The 22,218-nt window shown below is 44.1% G+C and overlaps 1 protein-coding gene across 1 annotated transcript; it reads right to left on the bottom strand.

The window, feature by feature from the left end:
* Positions 1 to 286: 286 nt before the first annotated feature.
* mdfic (MyoD family inhibitor domain containing) lies at positions 287 to 19,667 on the bottom strand (the record flags this gene model as incomplete). The annotated part of the gene is made up of 4 exons (XM_079235784.1): positions 19,561 to 19,667; positions 17,575 to 17,685; positions 5,527 to 5,895; positions 287 to 537 (listed from the first exon to the last, which is right to left on the bottom strand). The coding sequence occupies exons 1-4, from the start codon at positions 19,652 to 19,654 to the stop codon at positions 287 to 289; spliced, it is 825 nt and encodes a 274-aa protein (XP_079091910.1). The 5' UTR covers positions 19,655 to 19,667.
* Between the last annotated feature and the right edge of the window lie 2,551 nt (positions 19,668 to 22,218).

Below are 22,218 nucleotides of genomic sequence, written 5' to 3'. Positions count from 1 at the left end.
TTGATGGAGAAGCCCAGTGTCAAAATACATCTTTCAAAGCAAACTTTACTCAGCCACACCTTCTACTGCACACACTCTCAACAGTCATCACACATAAAAAAATGAACATTCACAAACACATATGTCGACCATTACACACACACACACACACACACACACACACACACGTTCCCTCTGTCTGTTGCTAAATCCAAAGTGACACCAGCAGCAGTTTCCCTGCATTCTTCCATCCTGGGTCCAGTTATCCCCCGCAGAGGCACACTTGTCGACAGCGGCGCAGGCCTCCCTATGTGGGGAAGCAGATGCCGCAGCACTCCATACAGATTTCCAGGCAATCGGAAGACTCGCAGCAGGCGTCCATGATGCCACAGTCCATGTCACAGGGGCTGTTGCAGTCGTCGCCCAGGTCGTCGGAGCAGCAGCAGCAGCAGCAGGCCTCCGGCGTGCAGGCGCCGCACGAGGCCTGCGTCGCCACCATGTTGCAAAGCGTCAGGAACTCGCAGAACAGGCAGGCCAAGATGCAGTGGACGCAGCAGTCTGGGTCGACAGCAAACCAGCCGGTGACGAGTTATAATAAAAACATGAATAAAATAAATGAATACAAAAAGGAGACAGGAAACACACAAATAAAAAGATGCATCTGGAGGAAATGAAAATGTAAACACTCAGTACGCAGTGCAGAGCACAGTGTGTGAATGAGGAGCTGCACGCTCGGCAGGCTGACAGGTGGAACGGAGTAGGTATGCGGTATAAGGGTGAGGGCTAACTAGGCGGCAGGGGGGCTGGATGGAATAAGAGAAATTCAAAGAAATTAATTCCTTTCCTGCGGTTTTGATTAACGGACTGTTAAATAATTGTGGCATTATCATGCAAACTGCTCGGTTGATCACACAAAGATGATTAGCGAAGTCCAAGCGTCCCTCCCGGTAAATAGGTGTATTAATGCTGGCAATGCTCACACCTCTGATTAACATTTAACCTCCTCGCAGACCGCTCGCTGGTGGCGAGCTCCGGCTTGTTGTTGCGCAGCGATAAAAGAGTTCCCCTTTAAATTACCAATACACCCATTAAGCATCACAAATCTGTTTCTGAATGGTTGCATTAGTTTCATTAAAATGCTTCTGTCTTGAATAGCTAATGAAAAAGAACAAATTAAATGTTTTGCTTTCACTGACAGTGTGTTATTGATGCCATGCAGCAAGTTCAGGATGCAAAGCAAAAGAGTTTACTTCCACACATCTTTAAATGCAGTCAGAAGAATATTTCTCCTCAATATTGTACAGTAATTTAATCAAATTAATTTACCCATTCTCGTTATGAAAGCTGATGTTACTTTTTTCTTTCTTCCGGAAATGTAAGTAATTAAGCAAAAAGAAAAAGGTGAGATTAAATAGAGAACAAGGATTGTGTATGCATAGCCCACAGATTACATCACATTTCATGTAGTCATGCTCTACACCAGAACTTCTGCAGTTGGATGTAAGTCAGTAAATCATTCGGTAAGTGTGCCTGGCATATACTCCTTGCAGCTGTCTCCTTTTTGAACCAAGGCCAGTGCAGCGCCACGGCTTTGGAGTGTTAAAAAGACATGATGTGGATGGATGCAGAAAAATAGCATTACAAACAGGGCACATTTGCATAACTTTCATCAGCCCATCTAGAGCTGTCAGAAGGGGCTGTTACTGATTGGGTTAGAGGGAGAGCGAAAGGAGGAGAGTGTGGAGGACGGCATGGGAAGGCAAGCTGAGGACCGCTGGATGCTCATGTTTGATTAATCAAAGTAGAGGGGAATCATTATTTTATTATTTATTTTTTACTCTATTTTTGCGGCGCTCAGGGCTGCAGCGCTGACCAGAAGCAGTAGCTGACTGTGATACAAACAAGATAGAGAAGGGGAACATGAAACGAGCAAGTGTGTACGTGAGTGTGTGTGTGTGTGTGTGTGTGTGTGTGTGTGTGTGTGTGTGTGTGTGTGTGTGTGTGTGTGTGTGTGTCTGTGCGTCTGTGCGTCTGTGAGGGTGCCTGAAGTTTGAATGCATCTTATTATCCTTATCTGAGGCCATAACACTGGCAGTGATGGAAGATGCATGAGAATAAATTCACTTCTGAACATTTGGTGAGGACATGCAAGTGAATCGCTTTCGGGCAGATCGTGGATTTGTTTCATGGTGGCATAACAAAACTGATACTACACTTGGTACTGGCATCCGCTGGAGTGTACTGCCATCTGAGTGTTACAGAATGCCACGGAGAACAATAAATGCTGCCCGGGCCAGAGTCCCATGAACAAAACCTCAAAGTTCAGCCTAACAAACTTTGAAGGACCCAGAGGGTATAGCTATGCCTGCCTTGAGAATGTAACAGCCTGTGAATACGGTATAAACACAGTACATAGGCATTAAGCAGCGGCCGGCCATCTCAGCTATTCACTTGGATGTATAATTCAACACCAGCGATTAGTCTAGATCTTAGAGAGGCGAGTAAGGAGGAGGGGAAAGAGGAGGGAGAAGGGGGGGTCGTATACTGTACACAAGAGAGCTGGACGCAAGGCACATCTCCACGAAAACAGAGAAAGGCAGACAGACAGGCAGACAGAGACACTGGGTGAAACCAACCAACAGACAGACGGAGCAGCACGCACTGACACCGCTCCTGTTTAATGTCAGTGAGCGGCGATGAAGCCCAGAGTTTGCAGGGGCCAAAAACAGCGTCCGGCGCCTCTGAGGGAAATAGTTTGAGACATCTGGAAAGCTCACATCAAAAAAAGAAAAGAGAGAAGAAAAAAAAAGGGGAGCGGCATGACACAAAACAAGCTGGATGGGCCTCAGAGCGGCAAGCTGTGCAAAACATTCAAACTTACAAAGAGGGAGAGAGAGGAAGAGATGGACAGACGGACAAAGATGAAGAGAGAGCGAGATTGATCAGACAAAGCCTCGGTGGCCATGGAAATGCACAGAGGGCGCGCACGGGTAAAGAGGGCAGAGGATGTGGGCTGGATAGAGAAGGTCCACAACATACACTTTAAAGCAAGCCTGTTTATAATGCATGACTGAGGGGAAAAGTCGAAGCTGGAGGGCTAGTGCTTACACAACACACACAGACACACACACACACGCACATCAAGGGGACTACGCTAGCGGCCTTGGCCCTAAATCTCTAAATGAGGCTAAAGCAGCTTGGAGACCTTAACTGATTACACACAATTAACAAATACACAAACTGGATGACAAGAGTTGAGGCAACCCACCCTGCCGAACAAAAGCAGTGTGTTAAATGACTCCTTAGAAGCTGTGGTGTTATCACACGATTGGCTACGGTGCCAACGGCATGTGCCAAGAAACACAGGGAGCAGCAGAATCCCCAGAGCTAGCTCCTGCTAGCTTACGCCTTTTATTTCCCGTGTTCAGGGGGCTGTTTAGGAGGCTAATTTCACAGGCAAACAGATTATGTTAATCCGTGTAAACATTCAAACACCACAGCTTGGCTGTTTTCCGGGGGGAAATAAATAGTCGAGAGAGAACATATTGATTCCGAGAGCTCTTGTCTGCAAATAAGCAACACAAAAGCCATAATGAGACAGACTAGATGAGCTGCTGTTGTTTTTTTTGTTTTGTTTTTTTGCACCCTTTCTCTTCTGTTCTTCACCAATTGAGATGTTAAAAACATGACTATAATGACTGGAGTATACTGGGCTGTTGTGAATGTGTGTCTTCTTGTTTGGTTCGCCCGAAAGTCGTTCTGATGCATATTTCAAGTCATGCATCATCAAATAAAGATCTGACTGCCCACTTGTTCTCCTTCATTTAAACTCGTATCTCAACCTGACCATTGTGGATCATTTAATAACGCATAACATCACATTATCTTCGATCTTCACCTTGGAGTAGAAGCCCATAGAAAAAAAGCAAAACAGTAAAGGCCTTGAGTTGGATGAATAGAGAGGAATTGCCCTTCTACTTTGAAGAAACATGCCGAAAGCTTCATATTGTCCATGCTACAGAACACAGAGTGAACACACGCATGCCCACAAACACATGCACAGCAGCAGAGCACAATAGGTGGAGGAGGGATGCGACGTTAATGAGGGCCAGAGTAGTGCTGACGGGATGTAGGGAGAGCCAGAAAGGGCCCAGAGAGGTGTGAGGGGCCTGGAGAATGCTGGTCACGACTTTTAATAGGCACCCTGTGCTCTCAGGCCTCGTTAGACGGTCACACCTATCTCCCCAATGGGAAAGGACCAGCCGGCCGCCTTCATTACCGGACTCACCTCGGCCTTGCACCTGACAAAGTGACGGCTTCCCTGCATGGCAAACGGACCCTCTGACTTGTTGTTAAAGAAAATAAAAGCAACAGGAGCAGGGTAAGATGTCATTTGCTTTATGGGAGTGATATATATGAGAGGTCATGCTCCACATCATTAAAAGGTGAGAGAAGGTACGGATTTATTATCAATATATTATAAGGGGTTATTGCAGCAGAGCCTCCAAAGCAGAGCTCCTTCAACAGAGAAATCACTTTGATGGTGTTGGTTTGATGGCATATCATTTCACTGTGCGACACCAGATAGCGAGTCCATCAGGTTTTTTGCTGACATGATTTTCATTTGTTCCTAGATAATACAGCTACACAGTCCAGAAATTTTCATTTTAAAACGCCAAGAATGGCTTTTTGCATTTGTGTCTTTTTGTTTTTAATAAATTATTGACAACTTAAATCAAACAATTTAGTTTTTTTTATGATATGTAATAATACCTGGTGTGTTCCTTTTATTAGAGAATAAGTATATCACATTTCATGATACATCATCAACAGTTTCAGGGGTATTAATGGAGTGAAATTGGGTATTTTCAAACGCTGATGTATCAGGTGCAATTTGTTCGGATAAACTGGGTCTTCCTTTTTTTACACAAAACTAATTAAGAGGCTGACCGATAGTGATTTTTAAAAGGCTGATATAAAAACAACAGCTTTGAGCAGGAAAAGCTGAAATCCAACTGAACATCAGAATCAAAGGAGTCAAGAAATAAATCTGGAACTGACCATCAAACTATAAACAATCTAGATGAGAACATTTTCATTTTTTGAAAGTCTGCGTTTACGACGTGCTTTACTTCTGTCTGCTACTTTTGTATCGGCTGTTTTTAATACATCATTTATTTCCACTCAATCAGTAGTTAAGAGAACATCCCGAAGCTGATTTGATGGATTTCATTGTTGCAATATGTTGTATTTATTAACAATGGGCGATGCGCTGTTCTGTGGTTTATGACGGACCAGGATTACATCTGTTTCGCATCCCATTACAATGTTAAATGCCACTCTTATAAACCATTAATGTTGGTGCATTTATGACTGGAGCCCTCGATTCTTGAGGCCGATGAAATGGATTTTTAACCAACAGAAGATGGGATGCAGAAATTGAAGCAAGCAAGCAAACAAGAGTTTGAAAAGATAGTATTAATGTGTCCGTGTGTGGGTGTGTGCTCTCTCCTCTGCGTGGCTGTTACCCTGTGTGTGGACACTCACCCTCTGGTAAAGGAGGTTTCTGCGACCCCGTGGAACTGCCTTTACTGCGCCTGCTGCTGTCACTGTTCACCGACAAGCTGGACCTCAATTTCCTCTGCACCCTCTTCGACACAGGCGTGGACGGCTGCTTCCTGGGCTGCTCCGTCGTCGACCTCGTGCCAGGGCCGGACGCATCCGCCGCGGCGCCCGTACTGCTGTTGGCACCACAGGAGCACGTACGCGTGGCCCCGGCCCCGCCGATGCCAGGGTGGATGCCGTTGCCGTTACTCAGCGCGGGCGTGCCAGCGCTGTTGTGGCGAAAGCCATTTTGGTCCTTGCCAGCGTCTCCCTCGGCTGGCTCCGAGGGCACCGTCTGAGACTGGGGTTGAGCTGGAGACGTGGAGAAAACAAAATGTCACTTTTACTCATGTTTAGTGAAGAGCTGGTTGTCTAGTTGTCGTATTCAAGGACAGTAAAATGATTCAATTTCTTTGGAGCTTCTTTCAGCTTTCTTGCATTTCCAAGCTGACTACTGCAAGCTGAGGGTCTTAATACAAGACAATCTAATAAAAAGGAATAAAGAAACAAAACAGAGGGCTGCTTGTTTATTCATTCTTTTTTATGCAAATGTGGAGGACAAAACACTAAAATACAAGAGCATCAAAAGGAACTAGCGGTTTAGTTTAATAACTTACGAAATGTTTATAATGTCTATTTTATGGAAGACGAAGGGTTGTGGATTCCTCTCACCCGTATGTATGGCAGTAGGAGCGTGATAACCCTATTACTTTATTTTAACTGAAGAGAACTTCGTCTGCACTCTCGGCACCTGTGATGTTCAGTTCTTACAAACCGAATCCGGTAATGGAGACGCGCCTAAATAATTCTCAGCAAATCTTGCCGACGTTTCCTAACACGATCATATCGATCACATGGCAAACAATTCAACCCGGAGTGATGGAAAGGAGCGGAGAGATATAGGAACCTCATATGTGACAGGTTCACAAAAGCCACCGCTGTAGGCTGAGACATTTGTGGGAGCGGTACCCAGGTGAGTTACGACAAGTGTGCGGGGAAGGGAGATTAATGCGGTAAAAAGAGAACGAGAGCCTGTGATACTGTGCATATACAAAAAAGCTGCTGTCTGCAACAGTAATGATCTCCTTTCCTCTGAAAGCTCAGAGATGGCCTTTCTAAGTGTGTGTGTGACAGCAACAGAAAGTCAGGAGACAGCGACCTGTCTGATAAGAAAGAAGGCGAAGGATGTGAGTGAGCAAAGGAGGTGGCATTTTACTGAGAGGAACACCTGCACATTCAGCTCTACTGGGAGTTACTCCGACATTACCTTCCCTCCACATCAGAGCCGCTGTGCATGTGCACGCGCCGCCAGTGCATGGTTAACTTGAGATTTAGTGAATTATTCATCTCTTTTAAAGTCTGTCTGTGTGAACCATACGTATTCAGTCTTGTTCCTATTCTATACTTTCTGTATATACGTTGAATATATGCTGTCTTCACCACCATATTCCGCTGAATCTTGTTTAAGTGTTTTGCAGCTGTCCAAAAATCGACACATTTTCCAAAGGGGAAGGCAAACTGACAGAGAAGTTAATACGTTGCTGGTAATTTTTTCCCATCTCTATTTTCTTTCTGTCAGCTCACCAACAAGTGCAATTACGGTTAACAAGAAGGGGAGAGAGAGAGAGTGTGGGAATCGGGCCTCGCGCTTTTTAACAACACATCACCCTGGGAGAGGCCGGACGCGGATGTGGATGTAAAACAAAGCAATTAAATACACACACTGGGTTTTGCCTTCTCCTCATTCAGTCTTCTCCATGCTGCCTCGGTAAACAAATATAGACTTTAGGGATCAGGATTCCATGCAATTTGAATTAGACAACTGGGTAGCGCACGATATAATTCATTATGCAGTGGTTTAAGACCAGGTTGATGGGTTTTCTTCTCCAAAAGACAAAAGCCTTACAGTCTGCCCATGACAATGTGGGGAGAGAATACAGCTTGCTAACAAGGAGACCCGGAGAAGGCTACATCTGTTGTTGTTCTGCAGTTTTACCTCTGACAGCTTGCCCCGTTTTTCACCCCTTTTTAATACAGGCACCTTTTTTTCCACCAAGTCTTGTGCTGTAATGCTTGGCAAACCGTTATTATAAAGGAAGCCAGGAGCCTGCGCACGCGCGCACACACACACACACACACACACACACACACACACACACACACACACACACACACACACACACACACACACACACACACACACACACACACACACACATTGTAGAGTTGTGTACATATCCACACAGTGGGCCCTACTTGGGTTGGCCAAAGATGCTTTCTTTCAAATGGATCCTCTGTTGCCACATTATTATAGTAATCTGGTTTTATAGTAATTTGGTTGTGCAACTGTCACTTCAAGGTGCACAGACCAGCGGGACAACATTTGTGTTTCCTGATTCAGCTCGCTCTCTGTTATAATAAACAAGAATCACAAAACAAAAGTTAGCTCTTCAGCATGCTGTGACACATTTAAATTTCAGCTAAACTTCTCTTAATTACACTGAAACAAGGTTGGTATTGTTGGCAATTCATGTTTAAAAAATTGTCAGAATCCAGAAATGAAAATCCAAAAGGCAACTCTTTTAATCACACTGCTGGTGATTTCCCGCCGAATTTAATCTCTCAGATGTAGCCACATATTTAAATGTGTAAACACAGAAATGCACTCACTGACATTAATGGAACTGAAGGGGGGAATCCCTCTCTTGAGCTGGTTAACAAAGAGCCCACACACAAACATACACAAGCACAAATCACAGCTGAGGATGCACAGCAATAATAATTCACCTGTTTCTTGAGCGTCACGTCAATACAACGCAGCAAAACTCCTGCAGTTCCTTCACAAATCGTTCAGCCATAGTCTCTTGCATAATAACAGAGTAGTTTTTCCCATCTAGGCTCGACTCAAACACACATAAACAGACGTTCATGCACAAAAAGGCCAAAGTAGACAGGGAGGCATAATTACCTTTCCTTTTGAGGAAGCCAAGCTTTCAATTTACCAAAGTATAAATAGTTATTAAGAAACCACCACCCTAAAAACCAGAGTACATAAGCGGCGACTCAGGTTACTGACACACTGCAAAGTCTTAAAAAGTGGTTCAAGTCTGCAGAGAAGTGAGCCTCAGTGGCAGGTTTCTGGATAGCCTTCACACAGCCATGTCTTTCTTTTTCTTCTTTTATCCCGATGAGCGCTGTGACTGAGACGAATAGACACAGTGAAGTAATATTCATAATCATTGATCATGATAATGACGATACTGTCAAAGATGGCAATGACAGACTTGTACAGTCACCGTGAGACAAATGAAGACATAATGAGAAAAGGCAGAATTACAGTAAGTCCTGTTGGGAATGTGCTACGCTGGTAAATTCAAAAACTTTCTGCAAAAGGTTTGTCGCATGTGTTTAGTGGCACTTGGCTGTTGTGTACTGTAAAACTACAGATAATATAGATTCAGGAAAAAGTACCAAGTCCACTTGGAAGTACATTGAACAGCCATTATTTGGGAAAAATTGTACATAATGTAATAATATAATGCAGTAATGACAAATTCTGAAAATGAATTAATTCCGAGTCCGAGGATTGCAAATTATGAGCAGGTGCCTGTTGATAAATCTTCAAGGAGCATCACAGACACACCGCTTCTGCATTGTTCCGAGTGCAGAACACGGCGGGAACCACGAACGGCATCAAAATTTGATACGAACAACTACCAGCAACTTTTTAAAAAATCATACGCAGTCGTGCATTTTGCCACAAGCTTGTAGAGATAGGTAGGTGTCATGAGATAACCGACAGCACACAACCTGACAGGTTGCATTAAAACACCATGTTTTGGAGGAAGTGGACACACACACACACATGCACACACACACAGGCGCTTCAAATTGGACTTGTAACCACCCTATTTCTAGCACATCAACAACTGTTGAGAGTGTACATTTGTAGTTGAATAAAACATGGTATTCCCCTACACACACTGTCACACACATCACAGGGGAAACTAGGGGGTGAGTGGTTCTTGACTGTCTAAGCAGCATCCCAATTTGGTCCCAGCTACTAGTAGCTGACAGCCTCAAATATCTGGGGAGCATTTTTAAAAGGCCAGTGTTTGATGGATTCATGAAGAACACACAAATATAATTGCCATTTGTCACTGAGTCTTCAGTGGCTGCGCCACACAGGGACCGAGCGCCGGAGTGCCTGGAGATTGCTGGAGCCGTGCCAGAGCTGTGCGCTCTGTATGTAAAACTGAGTATATAAACACCTCCGTTTTTGTCACAGAAAATAGGTCCTACAGGAGGGAGCTGGAAATTGTACCCAAAAGACAGAAGGAAGAAGAAGAGAAGAAAATACGATGTGTGTGTGTGTGTGTGTGTATATATATATATATATATATATATATATATATATATATATATATATATATATATATATACAAACACATGTATGTATATGGCACAAGCCTACTGGATCCCCCCTCCACACACACACACACACACACATTAAAACAAAGGCAGACCTACCAGGAAGGAATATGCATGCATGCATGTCAACTGAAACAGCGCTGTATAAACAAGAACTCTAAAATAGTCACGAACATGAGAATATAACGCAGAGGTCAAACAGGGCGCTGTGGAGATTCTCATTTACACACTCGCCATGCCGAGAGTCGCAGGTAAGGCAGGGAGCGGATTGAGCAGCCACACAAGCTCTGTGTCTCTGAAGCTTAGTCCTTTTTAATATTAATGCCCCAGAGACAGAGAGAGAACGGGAGAAGGGAGACAAAAGGTGTTTGCGCAGGCTTATTAGAATGCCCATCTTGGGAGAGCATACAGTTATTCAAATGTCACATCATGTCAACCAAATAAACACCACAATCCAGATCTTGTATTCATCTCCTAATGGCCGTTATTACACAATGCTACGAGTTTGTGAGTTAACACTGCATGGAATTGGAGAGTGGAAGAAGGGCCTATATTTTTTAGTTATGGATCCCCAAACAGCAACGTGCAGAATACAACAGTGACAGTTAGCTCTGAAATGCTAATTCCACGAACACGGCCAGTGTTTTGTTTATCTTTTTGTGCCTTGTATTAGAAAAACATGTATATTTTCTGCTCGGCTGGCCATGTACCTGCATGATTGAAATGCTAATTTGTAAATGTGCAATGACCTAGCCAGACTCTTCTTACCACCACCACCAGCAGCACCTCCTCCCCTCTCCGCCAAAACAGCCTGAGGTATCATCTCTCCTCCTAACAAACAGCAGCGTGTGGAACAGCCCCTGCTTTTCAATCCAAAGGGATATATTTTCTCATTAGAAATTATACATCTTCCCTGTCCATATTTATAGACGCAAAACCAGGGGAATTATACTGTAGAGAGAGTGAGAGGGACAGAGAGAGAGAGGAAAATAGTACAATGAATGTTATTACAAAGGGCTCTGATTGAAATTTTCCTTGGGCGTATCAAAGCCCCGTTTACCGTTTGACCTTAAACTCCGGGACAAGGACTTTCTTTATTGTCTGGAAGGACGCTTTGGAGGGAACAGACAAGCAACTGCAGGACCATCATTCAAGTGTCCCAGCACAACAAAACCCACAAACGGTGATTAGCATCCATATAATGCAGATGTAAGCAGTGTGAAATGAAAGCAAATTGGTGATGTCAACTGGCAACCAGGAACTAGCATTTGATTAGAAAAAGACGTGGGTGTCGAAACTGTGTGGTCTCATCTTGAGCTGTTTACACAGGAGGTGGATGGCGACCCGTCACGGGGCTAACACAAATGTCACTCGTTCCAACTGATATGAAGGAAAATGTGACTCTGGACATCACACGGCAATCCTGGCCCTGTCAGTTCATACGCACGCGCGTGATGTTTTGTATTTATCCAAGATAAAATGCCGATGATGGCGGCAGCACGGGTGATGATGACCGCCGAGGATAGCTAAATTACCTGCTCTGATATTAGATCCTCATCAGCAGAAGTGACAGGCTCTGCGTGTGCGTGTGTGTGTGTGTGCGTGTGTGTGGACGTGTTATGGCAACCCGCAACAGAACTCTATTAGCTGTCTTCACCTGTCAGGGCTGATCACATTGTGTAGCATCTCATTTTTCGCAGGAAACATCACTTTTTTTTTGTGTCTGCGTCTCCATCCCATTCCGGGGCAATCAGTCAATATTGCTCAGCTCGTTTTCAGCGGTGACACACTTATTTTCCCGCCCTGTTTTAATTCTCTGTGACAGTCATTCAAATTTCACTCCTCCAACCTGCTGAAGGGGAAGTGACACGCAGAGACAGAGCTTAATATTATTGCCCACCCCCCTCTCCCTCACCACCGCCGCCTCCACCCGCCATTGAGAGAAGCAGGGCGTCGGGGATTTACTCATTTCAAATTTTGCTGCTGATTGAGTGGAAAAAAATAACCCCCTCGGACCTTGTTCTGCTTAATTACATTTTACAGTAGCAAATGCAACTTGAAAGACAAGAGCTTGATTTGAGGACATGAACCTCTCAGCGTACCGCTCGCACGAGGCGGGCCGAGGTGTGTGTGAGTGCTGCGAAGGGGAACTGGCGGTGGGGGAGAAAGGGGGTCATCAATTATCCTTTGATTTCAAAACGGAACATTTTCCCAGATTAATATGTCTGACTGCTATCTAAATCATTGAGAGTCCCGATGAGATGCCATTTTCTCTTACATGAATCACGTTGAGGGGAAGTCATTCGCACTCGGCCCACCCCCGAGCTCCGACCACTGAAGTCTCCGGTCTCTCCACTGTTGTGAGGAATTTGGCATGGCGCTAATTTGAGTGCTACTAATATAGCGGAAGGCTCAAGGAGCGTTCAAAGCCTTACAACCTGGCTGCTGTGAGAGACTCTAAATGGTGCCTTATTCTCTTCCTCTCTTCATTTCTGAGATGAATTTGTACGAGCCTGTTTCTGCATTAAGCTTTGTCAAACGCCTTTTATTCTCCCTCATCTGTTTCTTACCATCTGAGAGGGGGAAAAAGAATGTAGTATAAAGTCAGCCCAATGCGCGAGTGCCGAATCTTTAAAAAGCTGCACATCTTGCACGGATTTAGGCTTTACACGGCTAGCTCCCACAATTTCTAGAAAGATCAATTATGACGTGACTCAGAGCGGGCCTGAGGGAGCTGCCAGGCTCCGTACTGAAAAAAACGTGCTCCACCCTCTCCTCGCTGACGACTCAAAACAAAAAAAAAGCGGAGCAACAGAGCAGGAGCGAATGGGAGTGGAAGAGGAGGGAGGGAAGAAGGGGAATGGGGGTATTTCAGTTTCAGTTACATCGATGACTCAAATATTCCACCAGCTTCAAAATCTCCCCGCTGAAAGTAGAAGTTCCACAGGAAACTCACTTGTTTGAAATTCCACGGCAGGCGCGCAGACGTGCACATGCGCAGTTGTGCACAAACACACACACAAACACAAGCATGCTAAACGGCAGACACAGAGTCAACCGCACACACCAAATAAATACAATCTGCGGCAGATCCTTTAACACAGCCACGGCTGGAATCAGAGATGAGGATCTGGCAGTAGCTGTACCACTCCCTAAAAGCCAAAATACAACTGGGGTCGGCCTCTGGGTCAGAGAGGGGATAGACAGTCTATCAAAATGCCTCCACACCTAGTTCCTTTATTTGCTCAGTATCAATCTCAGCATTAACCCTCTGCTAATGGGACAGCTGTGGGTCAGCGCCTCGCATCTTCGGGATGCCAATCAAGGCCTTAAGCTGAGAGATCAGCCTTCGGGACAGAGGTGCTCGTCTGCCTTTGAGTGGCTTTTTAAACACGGAGACGCCCGTATCGATTTTAGCTCTAGCCTGAAAGAGAGGAGGGGGGGGGGTATTGCGCTAGCCAGGGCCGGCTGTCTGTGTGTCTGGACGGGAGCCATCCCCTGGTCCCCGGTCACCCTCCACTGATCAGGGGGCCTGACAGAATGACCTAGCAGAGAGGCACTGAACCTGCAAACACGAAGGGGGCAAGGCGCTGGAAGCTCGAGGGGGCCGGGGCTGGCGGGGCAACATCAGCATCTCAGTAATAGAAAAGGGTTTTAACCTTAATGTTGGAGCCCAAACCCTGTTAGAGGCCAAGTAATCCCCCCTGCGCTGCTCTCATTTGAACCGGCTGATTTTTTTCTCTCTCTCTCTCTCTCTCTGGTTAGAGAGGCGGTAAACATGAGCACAGCTGTCTGTCAACCGCTACCTCTAGTATGTATGTATTGTGATTCAAATGACCAGCAATACAAAAAGTTGTAAGTTGGATCAACTCCACCAACTACAATATTAATGACAGTTCACACCTAAATAAAAAACAATTACTGTCCCTTTAAATTGATGAATCCATCCAAATACATATGTATTCACCTTTATATAGGTTTATTTCCAATCATTATATACTGTGGTATTTCTACTGTCATGCAAGTAAAAGATCGGAACATTTCTTCGACATATGTATGCTGCAAAGGAAGCAGTTGGACACAAAGGTCAATTGGTGTTAAAACGGCTTTGAAAAATTACTATTAATATTCACATTCTCTGCTATAAAGAGGAAAAGAAATACACTCTTCCTCCACAATCAAAATTTATGTAATCTATATATCTGCATAAAAGACTGCAGTCCATAAATCGAAGTAGGCATATCTATCATCATTTGGCTCAAGTATTTTGAAAATCTTTGAAAAAAATAAAAAATTAACAGTGAATAGGCTCGGGCACTTCGGGTAAAATATGCTAATTAACACACTTGAAATTTCCCATATGAAATCTATCTGCAGCAAGACAATGAGAAAATAATTACAACAGAGGTAGAATTACAATGGCCATTTTAATCAACCCCTAGACTAGCATTTCACCCTATTTATACAGATTTTGATTCCATGACCCACTGGTAAGTAATCACTTGAAAATTACGGTTCCGTTATAATAGGTCTATGCTTTAGACACATTATTTCTGCAGAGACAGGGCTCTGAGGATTACAATAAAGATATGAGTCTTGCATAACAACAATCAGCATGCACTTCCTATGGCTTCAATTCTGGGAAAAGAAAAACTGGCAGGAGGTTAAAAACTCTTTAAGTACTTAAGGAACTTTGGAATATACATGAGGCAAAGTGTGACAGTCTGAGAATGTTGATTCAACACTTCGGCAACAAAAAAAATGTCAGCACTGATGATGAAATTAATGATGAAGAGGCACTTGCCCTTTGTTTTATCTTCATCTAACTCTACCAACTGTCTGGTATCATAACACTTTATAGGTTTGTATATAAATCTTAATTGTAGCTCTGTCAAGGAATCTTTTCTTGCAAGAAAGGTGCAAGAAAGTACGAGACTCTCCCGCGTTAAACAATCCCTTTTTACTGCATTTATTAGGGGTCACAAATTCACTTCCAAAAGGTCAATTCTGCGCACAGGTAATAACCTTGAAGGTGTGCCACTAAAGAGTCCAATCAGGGATTCACACAAAGGCCAGACTAATGTCTTTCTTTAAAAAAGAAAAAACAGAGTCATGTTATTTGACCTTCCTTTCTCACTACAGAATTTCCCTGCGATAAAAGAAAAACAGACCTGTTCTTTGGAAGCTAGTGAGGTCATCTTTATCAAAAACGGACGTATTAAAAAAAAAAAAAACTATTTGACAATCCGGTGAATAATGTGACGATTAAACTCTTAAAACTGGCGCTGGGTGGTAGCAATTTATTCTGAGGCAGGGGCTGGAGAGCCGAGGCCCTGTTTGCAGGAGATATCAGCTGCTTGAAAACCAAGAACGGTCTCTTGAGGAATGTCCGTCTCTCCCACAAGATTCTCCCTCCTCCCCCAGGATGGTGGAGCCACAGAGGAACCGTTTACTGACAGCGGCCCAACAGGAAGGGCAAAATTGTAGTTTTTTTGTTCTCGTCTAACAAGCAGCATTGGTTTGATGGCAATCCAGGCAACCCCCACGCTTCTGTGTAACCATGTGAATTTATGATACTCCGTTCATAATGATGATTTCAGCTTTTTAGGTCACACTCGATGATTAATTGGGCGGTGAGGTTCAGTTACTCACTCTGGAATACACTCCCCTGAAAATGCACACTGTGCTCCACGGAAAACAGTTTTCAAATAATATGTACCCGCTGCCATGTATACGTTCCCGAAAAGACAACTTGTCAAAACAATGTTATCGTGACTGAAATAGGATATGTGCTGTTATTACAACATTACAATAGGCTTCCTCTTGTTGTGAAAAGTCGCCGTCCACATACTGTACACAAGCTTTCAATCGGCAAGCCGGAGGGAGGGCAGGATGTAGGCAAGCAGATGATTTCTTATTGATTTCCTGTTTCTGTGGAGAATAGGGCTCTCAATTACCCAGCCAGCAAGCAATCGGATTGGTCCCCCTCAACAAACAAAACCACAGGGAGACAGTGACACTAATAGGTTAACTTGAGCCCCACCACCCCAACCCTAAAATAATTTTCCAGCTTTGATTTAACCACAGACAGACACAGGGACATAAAACTCTCTGAAAGATTATTATTTATTATCATAGCGCAGATTTGGGTTTTTGCCTGTATTTGACATTGACTATAAATGTTCTTGTAACTCTCTCAAAGAGAGAAGTAGCACCTCTGAAAGGATCTTACTAAACAAGGTGTGTGTGTGTGTGTGTATGAGTAAGAGAGCATGTGAGGATGTGTACGTGTGTGTGTGAAGGGGGGGTTTGATGGAGGCGACATCAATTACGACGCAAAACTGTTGTCACAGGGGCTTATCTGCTGAGATGAAAGAAAAGCATGCCTCCCTGCAGAAGTGTAATACTCGACACACACCTGCCAAGCTAGAAAGACCTCTTGACAGAAACTCTTTTTCTTTTCGTTTTGCAACTGAATCTCTTTTCCTTTCTGATTCAGTAAACAAGCCACCGGCAAGTCATTAAGCTTGATACCAAAAAGAAAAAAGGCAGGAAAAGGCGCCCTGGAAAAGTTAACAACCTAGAAACAAAAGAACTGTTGTGGCAGATGCAAACAGAATCCTTATTATAGCTTGGCACTTACATGGATGGAAGCAATCAGCTGCTATTAGCCTTTGCTGACACACCTCACTCTTCTTAAGAACAATAAAACACACGCTCAAAGCTTTTAGCCCGTTTCATTTTGTGACCTGCAATCCATAGCTCAGTATGAAATCATTTCACTGAATGAGAGTGCATCGAGACTTAATTAGAGCTGCTCGTAACTCAAGCAGTTCAATGGCAAATAATTGTTTTGTAAAACCTCCCCGTGTCAGGATATTTGCATATGTTGCATTTGCAACGTGATTAGTTCGGAGTTACAATACAGGCTTCCAAAGGGAGAGGGGGGGCTCCGATACAGACTTCCGAAGTTTCCGAAAAAGAGCCCACCATACTTTTATGATGTAGAAACATATGTTATTGATATGGTAGATTATTGGCACAGTTCTCTTCCCCAAAAGGTAAATGTTTGGTACGAGGGAAAAAAAAGAGTTGTGATTGAGATGCAATCTGTGCGTAAAAACAGTCAATGCCAGAACCACAAACAGGATTTCCCCACTTCCAAAACACCGAGCTGCAGTTAGAGGGAGAAGCAAAAGTGGAGAAACAAGCCAAGTCCTGGTCATTATGGCAGAATGAGCGAGGGCGCATGCTACCGCTCGCTTGCCAAGAGACCTTGGTGCTATCTGGATATTTTAATTGGAAACACCGAAGCTAATATTTTGGTTGGCCAAACTGACCCGGCCTCGTGTAACTGTGAAAACAACCACCTCACATTATAACTATTTAAATGTTAAATAAAACAATGCCACTGCATTTAACTCAACCATTTGAGTACGCAAAAGCAAAGCTAGTCATATTCACTCTCCAAATAAAGGCTCATTGTTGTTTATCATTAAAAAGCAACACCGAGATATGCTCCGGTCCGCTCATAGCTTTTCCCGCTTCGTTAAAACTTACTTCTCACGGGCTCGCAGTAATTCGGCGTCTCCTCCGTCACGTGACTCTGTCTTTCGGCGGCATGTTTCCTGGAAGACGGTGTTCTTCCTGACGATTCGCTGTCGCAAGCATCTAGGGTCACAAAAGCGCTGAATGTTAAACATGTAAAGTGGGAGGAAGGAAAACCTGTTGCACACAGAGTTAAGCAACAACATGTATATTAAACGAACACAGGGTTAGGATTATCCTTTTACAGGCCCAACTTTTACCGCGGGGTCGGCCACAGTAGACAAAATATCACGGACAGCTGGCCAGGCCAGAGGTGCAGAGGCCACCCGGCCTCTTTTTGCCAGAAAAAACACAGGCCGCTGGCGAATGGTTGCACAACATGGCGGGGCGGTTCAGGTGGAGGCCCTGCCAGAGCTCTGGATCTCATTTTCTCTCCTTCTGTTCCCGCGTGTGCTCTACCTGCCAAGCTTCGTTTTACTGCCATAAAGGCTGCATTCATCTAAATTGGAACAAGTATGTGGGCAAAGACTCTCGGCCAGATAGCTGTGCAAAAAAAACACGAGACGGTTTCACTCATCTGCCCAAGCCGTGTCCTCTGGCTTCTTGACTTCAAGACTCACTGACGCTTCGCTCATCGCACACTGCTGCTTTGTTCAGTAAATAAACCTTCCACAATGACTTTATTCACTGGTTTGCTGCCAGATGCCTGCTCATAGCCCTGTTTTCTTTTTTCTTAATAGCTTGCAAGTTTTTCAGTAACACGCCGTCTCTTGAGCCACTTTTTGGCCAGGTTTCTAAAGAAGAGGGGAAAAAATAAAACGGTGAGGAATGATTCAGCGAAAGCTAGCGATCTCGCTTAGCAAAGCTTGATGCGTTTGTTCCGATGCTACAACGCTCTCTGTTTGTAAGCAGTGATGGATGGGGGAGTGGAATGGATGGGCTCAGGCCAGCAGCCCTAGATAGATATGGCACATATCTCAGCTTTGGCGCTGATGTATGATCGCGGCAGTTGCGCTAGCAGTACCGTGTGATGCATCGCGGTATTTAGTGATCACAGTTAGAAATAAATTGCTCTATTCTCAGTACATCCACAGTCCCCTGAGAAGGGAAATCCAGTCTTAACTGCAAGCGCCTTTGAAGGTCCAGCGAAAATCCATTCGCAATCCAGCAGCGCCAGTGATTGCTTACTTTGTCCTACTTTGCTATTTTTTGACAGTGCCATAATGATGCTTGGTATAAATAGGATGGTTAACGGTTCATTGCTTGTTTGAAGAAAAATGAAAAGGGGGTGTGGGGGTAAGCTTATTTTACATGTGATAATCTTAGGGGCAACTAGAAAGTTAATTAAAAACTATAATTGGCTGTGGTTGCTGTTAATAGTCACCAGGGCGTTTCTTTAGACTTTATTGAGGGGGAAAAAAGCAAAAACATTATCAAGGCTTAACACTGAGCACAGATACTGATGTATACTAAAAATCACATGATTATAATTTGCCAAGACAAGGCTGATATTGTCCCGAGCAGAGCGGCGGATGCTGATACGCTGCAGTAATCTGGTAATGCGGTCGGTGACTAATTCTCTCTTATGTGTGTTTTTTCTCTTGTTCCCTCCCAAGTTCAAAATGCACCAGCAACGTGACTTCTTGGCGGAATATGTCACTGATATTCATAGCTCAGCTGCATGGCTGGTGCGCTGGTTGCATGGAGAGAACAACAACCCGTAAACACTCATCACTTCCCATACTCATGAGTATCTGATGCGTGAGGACCGGCCCAATGGGAGCACAACTGTATGTTGTTATGTGTGAACCGATGCAAAGACATATTTACTTGTTTTTCTTCTTTCCCCTCACTCTTGGTTCTATTATATCTCGCTGTAGGACCTCTAGGAACCTCTCGCGGGCCCCCTCGGGTGCCCCGAACCCCACTTTTGGCCACTTCAGTTAAAGTGTATTCCCCATGCTGGTGACTCCTGGCCTATATGCTGGGTGCTCTTACCTTGTGAGGCTGACAGTAGGGCACTTGTCTCGCGCTGAGGGCCCTTCCCTGGCCCTGCTGGCCCATCCGGAGGAAGTACGGTCTCCTTGGACATGAGACAGTCGTCTTTTTTGGGACACACACACACACACACACACACACTCACACAGAAGAAGTTCCTCCCTCAGCGTCCCACCATCAGCGCAGGCTTGAAGACACAAAGTAACAACCGTGTCATTACTCAACTCGAGACAGTCGTCTGCTTATTCACACGCCGACAAAGTGACGTCGAGCTGCAGTAAAAAACTTCGTGGAAATTTCCCTTCTCTCGCTTTTTCTTCTTCTTTTTTTTTTTTTACACAAACCTACCGAAAGACTCCCATGTGCAAAAAAGGCACGCGGTCCCCTTGTCTCCAACGCCGGCTAAGTGCTGTTTATAGCTAAAGCAGGATGTATTGTTTATAAAGCATTACTTACCTTTCAAACATGACAACTCCCTTTGCTTCAAGTCTGACTTATTCCCATCCTTCCTTCCTGCGACTCTTTCCCCGAAGCGTTGAGGGGGGTGGGGTGGGGGGAGAAAAAAAGACGGAACCGAGTGAAAAAGAAACTTTTCCGGTAACTTTAGCGGCCAGTGTGTGTGTGTGTGTGTCCCTCCCCTCCCGCCACCTGGTCCCGGTTCCGACGTCGTCCGGTAGCTGGTGACGTATGGCGGAGATATCAACAATAGTCCTCTCGACGCGCGCGACGTTCAGCGGCGGTATTTAGTTTGCTGAGGAGAGTTGCGTCCTAAAAACTTTTTCATCATATCCGGATTCCTGCAGCACAGCCAGTGAAGTGGAGTCACTCTTCTCTCCCTTCGCTTCCTTTGGCGGCGGCCAAGAGAACAGAGCCCTCCCTGAACATGTGTCCCCAAAAATAAAGTTAGGCAAAAATGAAAAATGAAATGGAGCTTTTTTTTCTTCTTCTTTTTCGTCACATCCGTGAAACGTGTATTACAACGGCGTTATAAACATGTGATGCCAAAACGTCAGGTTTAGTGGTGCCTACTTTGAAACTAAAGTATTTAATGATGTGATTAAAAAACTAAATCTCAGTTTTGCTCAGATAATCATTCTAATTATTGACACGTGGTGTTGTTTTCACGTTGACTTGTCACGTGATTTTCACATCAAAAGGGAAGGCCATTATATGTGTTTGATTTATATACTTTTGTATCTATTTGTCTAATATATAAGAGAATTCCCAAAGTTAAAAGATAGCTGGATTTTCTTATTCAGTAGTGTAAAAGGCTTTTGAACACTTCTGATATAAACTGAAATAAGATGTACAAAATGAAACAATAGTATTAGGAGACAAAACATACAGTGTAAAGTGACAACAGTGTAGTATTTTAAAGCAAGTCAGTGACATTAAACAAATCCATTAATAGTGATCAAAGGGCCATTCTGTGAAACGTGTCTTTCATTGCATACATATGCTTAATTTCATAATTGCAAAATTATTGAATAATCCTAGTTTTGGGGTCCAACACTCACAACAGCTCAAAAATCACATTGCATTGTTTTATCAGCTTTACGCTTCATGACATTTCCTAATTTTATCAGAGGCTTATAAACAACAACATGTTCCCCGAGCTTGATACAGATAATGCCACACTAGTTCTGGTCTCAGATAGCTGTAAATCAGTGTAAATACAATGGGTTTGTGTATGCACTATATCTGTGATTGTGTTGACAGAACCTTTTAAGCAGCACTTCCCCTCCCAAATACAGTAACTCTATCAGGATTTATTTTATTGAAGTTTTGAAACAGTTTAATCAAGAGGTTAAATGGGGTTTAATTGACCCCAAAAATAAGTAAGGTTACTTTGTAGTTACATACTGTACTTTCTTTGTCTGAGACCTGTGATTCATTGAAACTTCCAGTATCTGAAGTGTTGCTGGTTGGATCCTGGCCCCTGGCCAACACTATCTCTAAGAACAAACCTGGAAGTCAGCTGGGAAGTTAGCCAACATGACTTAAAAGTTTAAACAACTATAAATATAGGCCAGGCCGGAATTATAATACAAACAACTTCTTTTGTGCCAACATCATCTTTCACTTTTCTCAGTTTCAATTCATATAATTCACTTTAGATAAATGGCGATGGAGCCTCATGCTGTGTCCTCTGTGTAGTCAGTAGGGTATTGTTAGTGCGCTGTCTATCTGATTGCCATCATAGCCATTGAACCCTATTGGTAACAGTATAAGTGAGATTTAAGCCTTGGTAACATGAGAGTGTGGAGGTGATTGATGTGAAATATGCCCTCCCTCATTGACTGGCTGAACTCCATTTTCTGCTCCTAATGCAGAAATCACTCCGGGTCCCCAGCATAATGATTTACGATGAATCTGTGTCAATGTTGAACTCGGCAAACCCCACGTAATCCATCTTGCAGATATACCTACCTACCCCGCCCCACCTTGCCTGCTCTCAGCTGCCCGTCCCCTGCTTTCGCGATGGGAAGGTAAGGAATGCGCCGTTCTCTCTCTCTCTCTCCGTCTATAAGTGTTGAATCCATTACAGGGCTGATGTGTAATCACAGAAGACCTCTGTGCCCCCTCAGACTGTAATTACCTGGATACAGATACTCCCTCACTCCATCCCCTAGAGCTGCCCCAAGCCAAGAACTCTGT

Source organism: Taurulus bubalis (genome assembly GCF_910589615.1).
Source record: "Taurulus bubalis genome assembly, chromosome: 20".
In the NCBI taxonomy this organism is placed as follows: Eukaryota; Metazoa; Chordata; class Actinopteri; order Perciformes; family Cottidae; genus Taurulus; species Taurulus bubalis.
The sequence above is the reverse complement of the archived record's forward strand: the minus strand, read 5'-3'. Positions and strand labels throughout refer to the sequence as shown.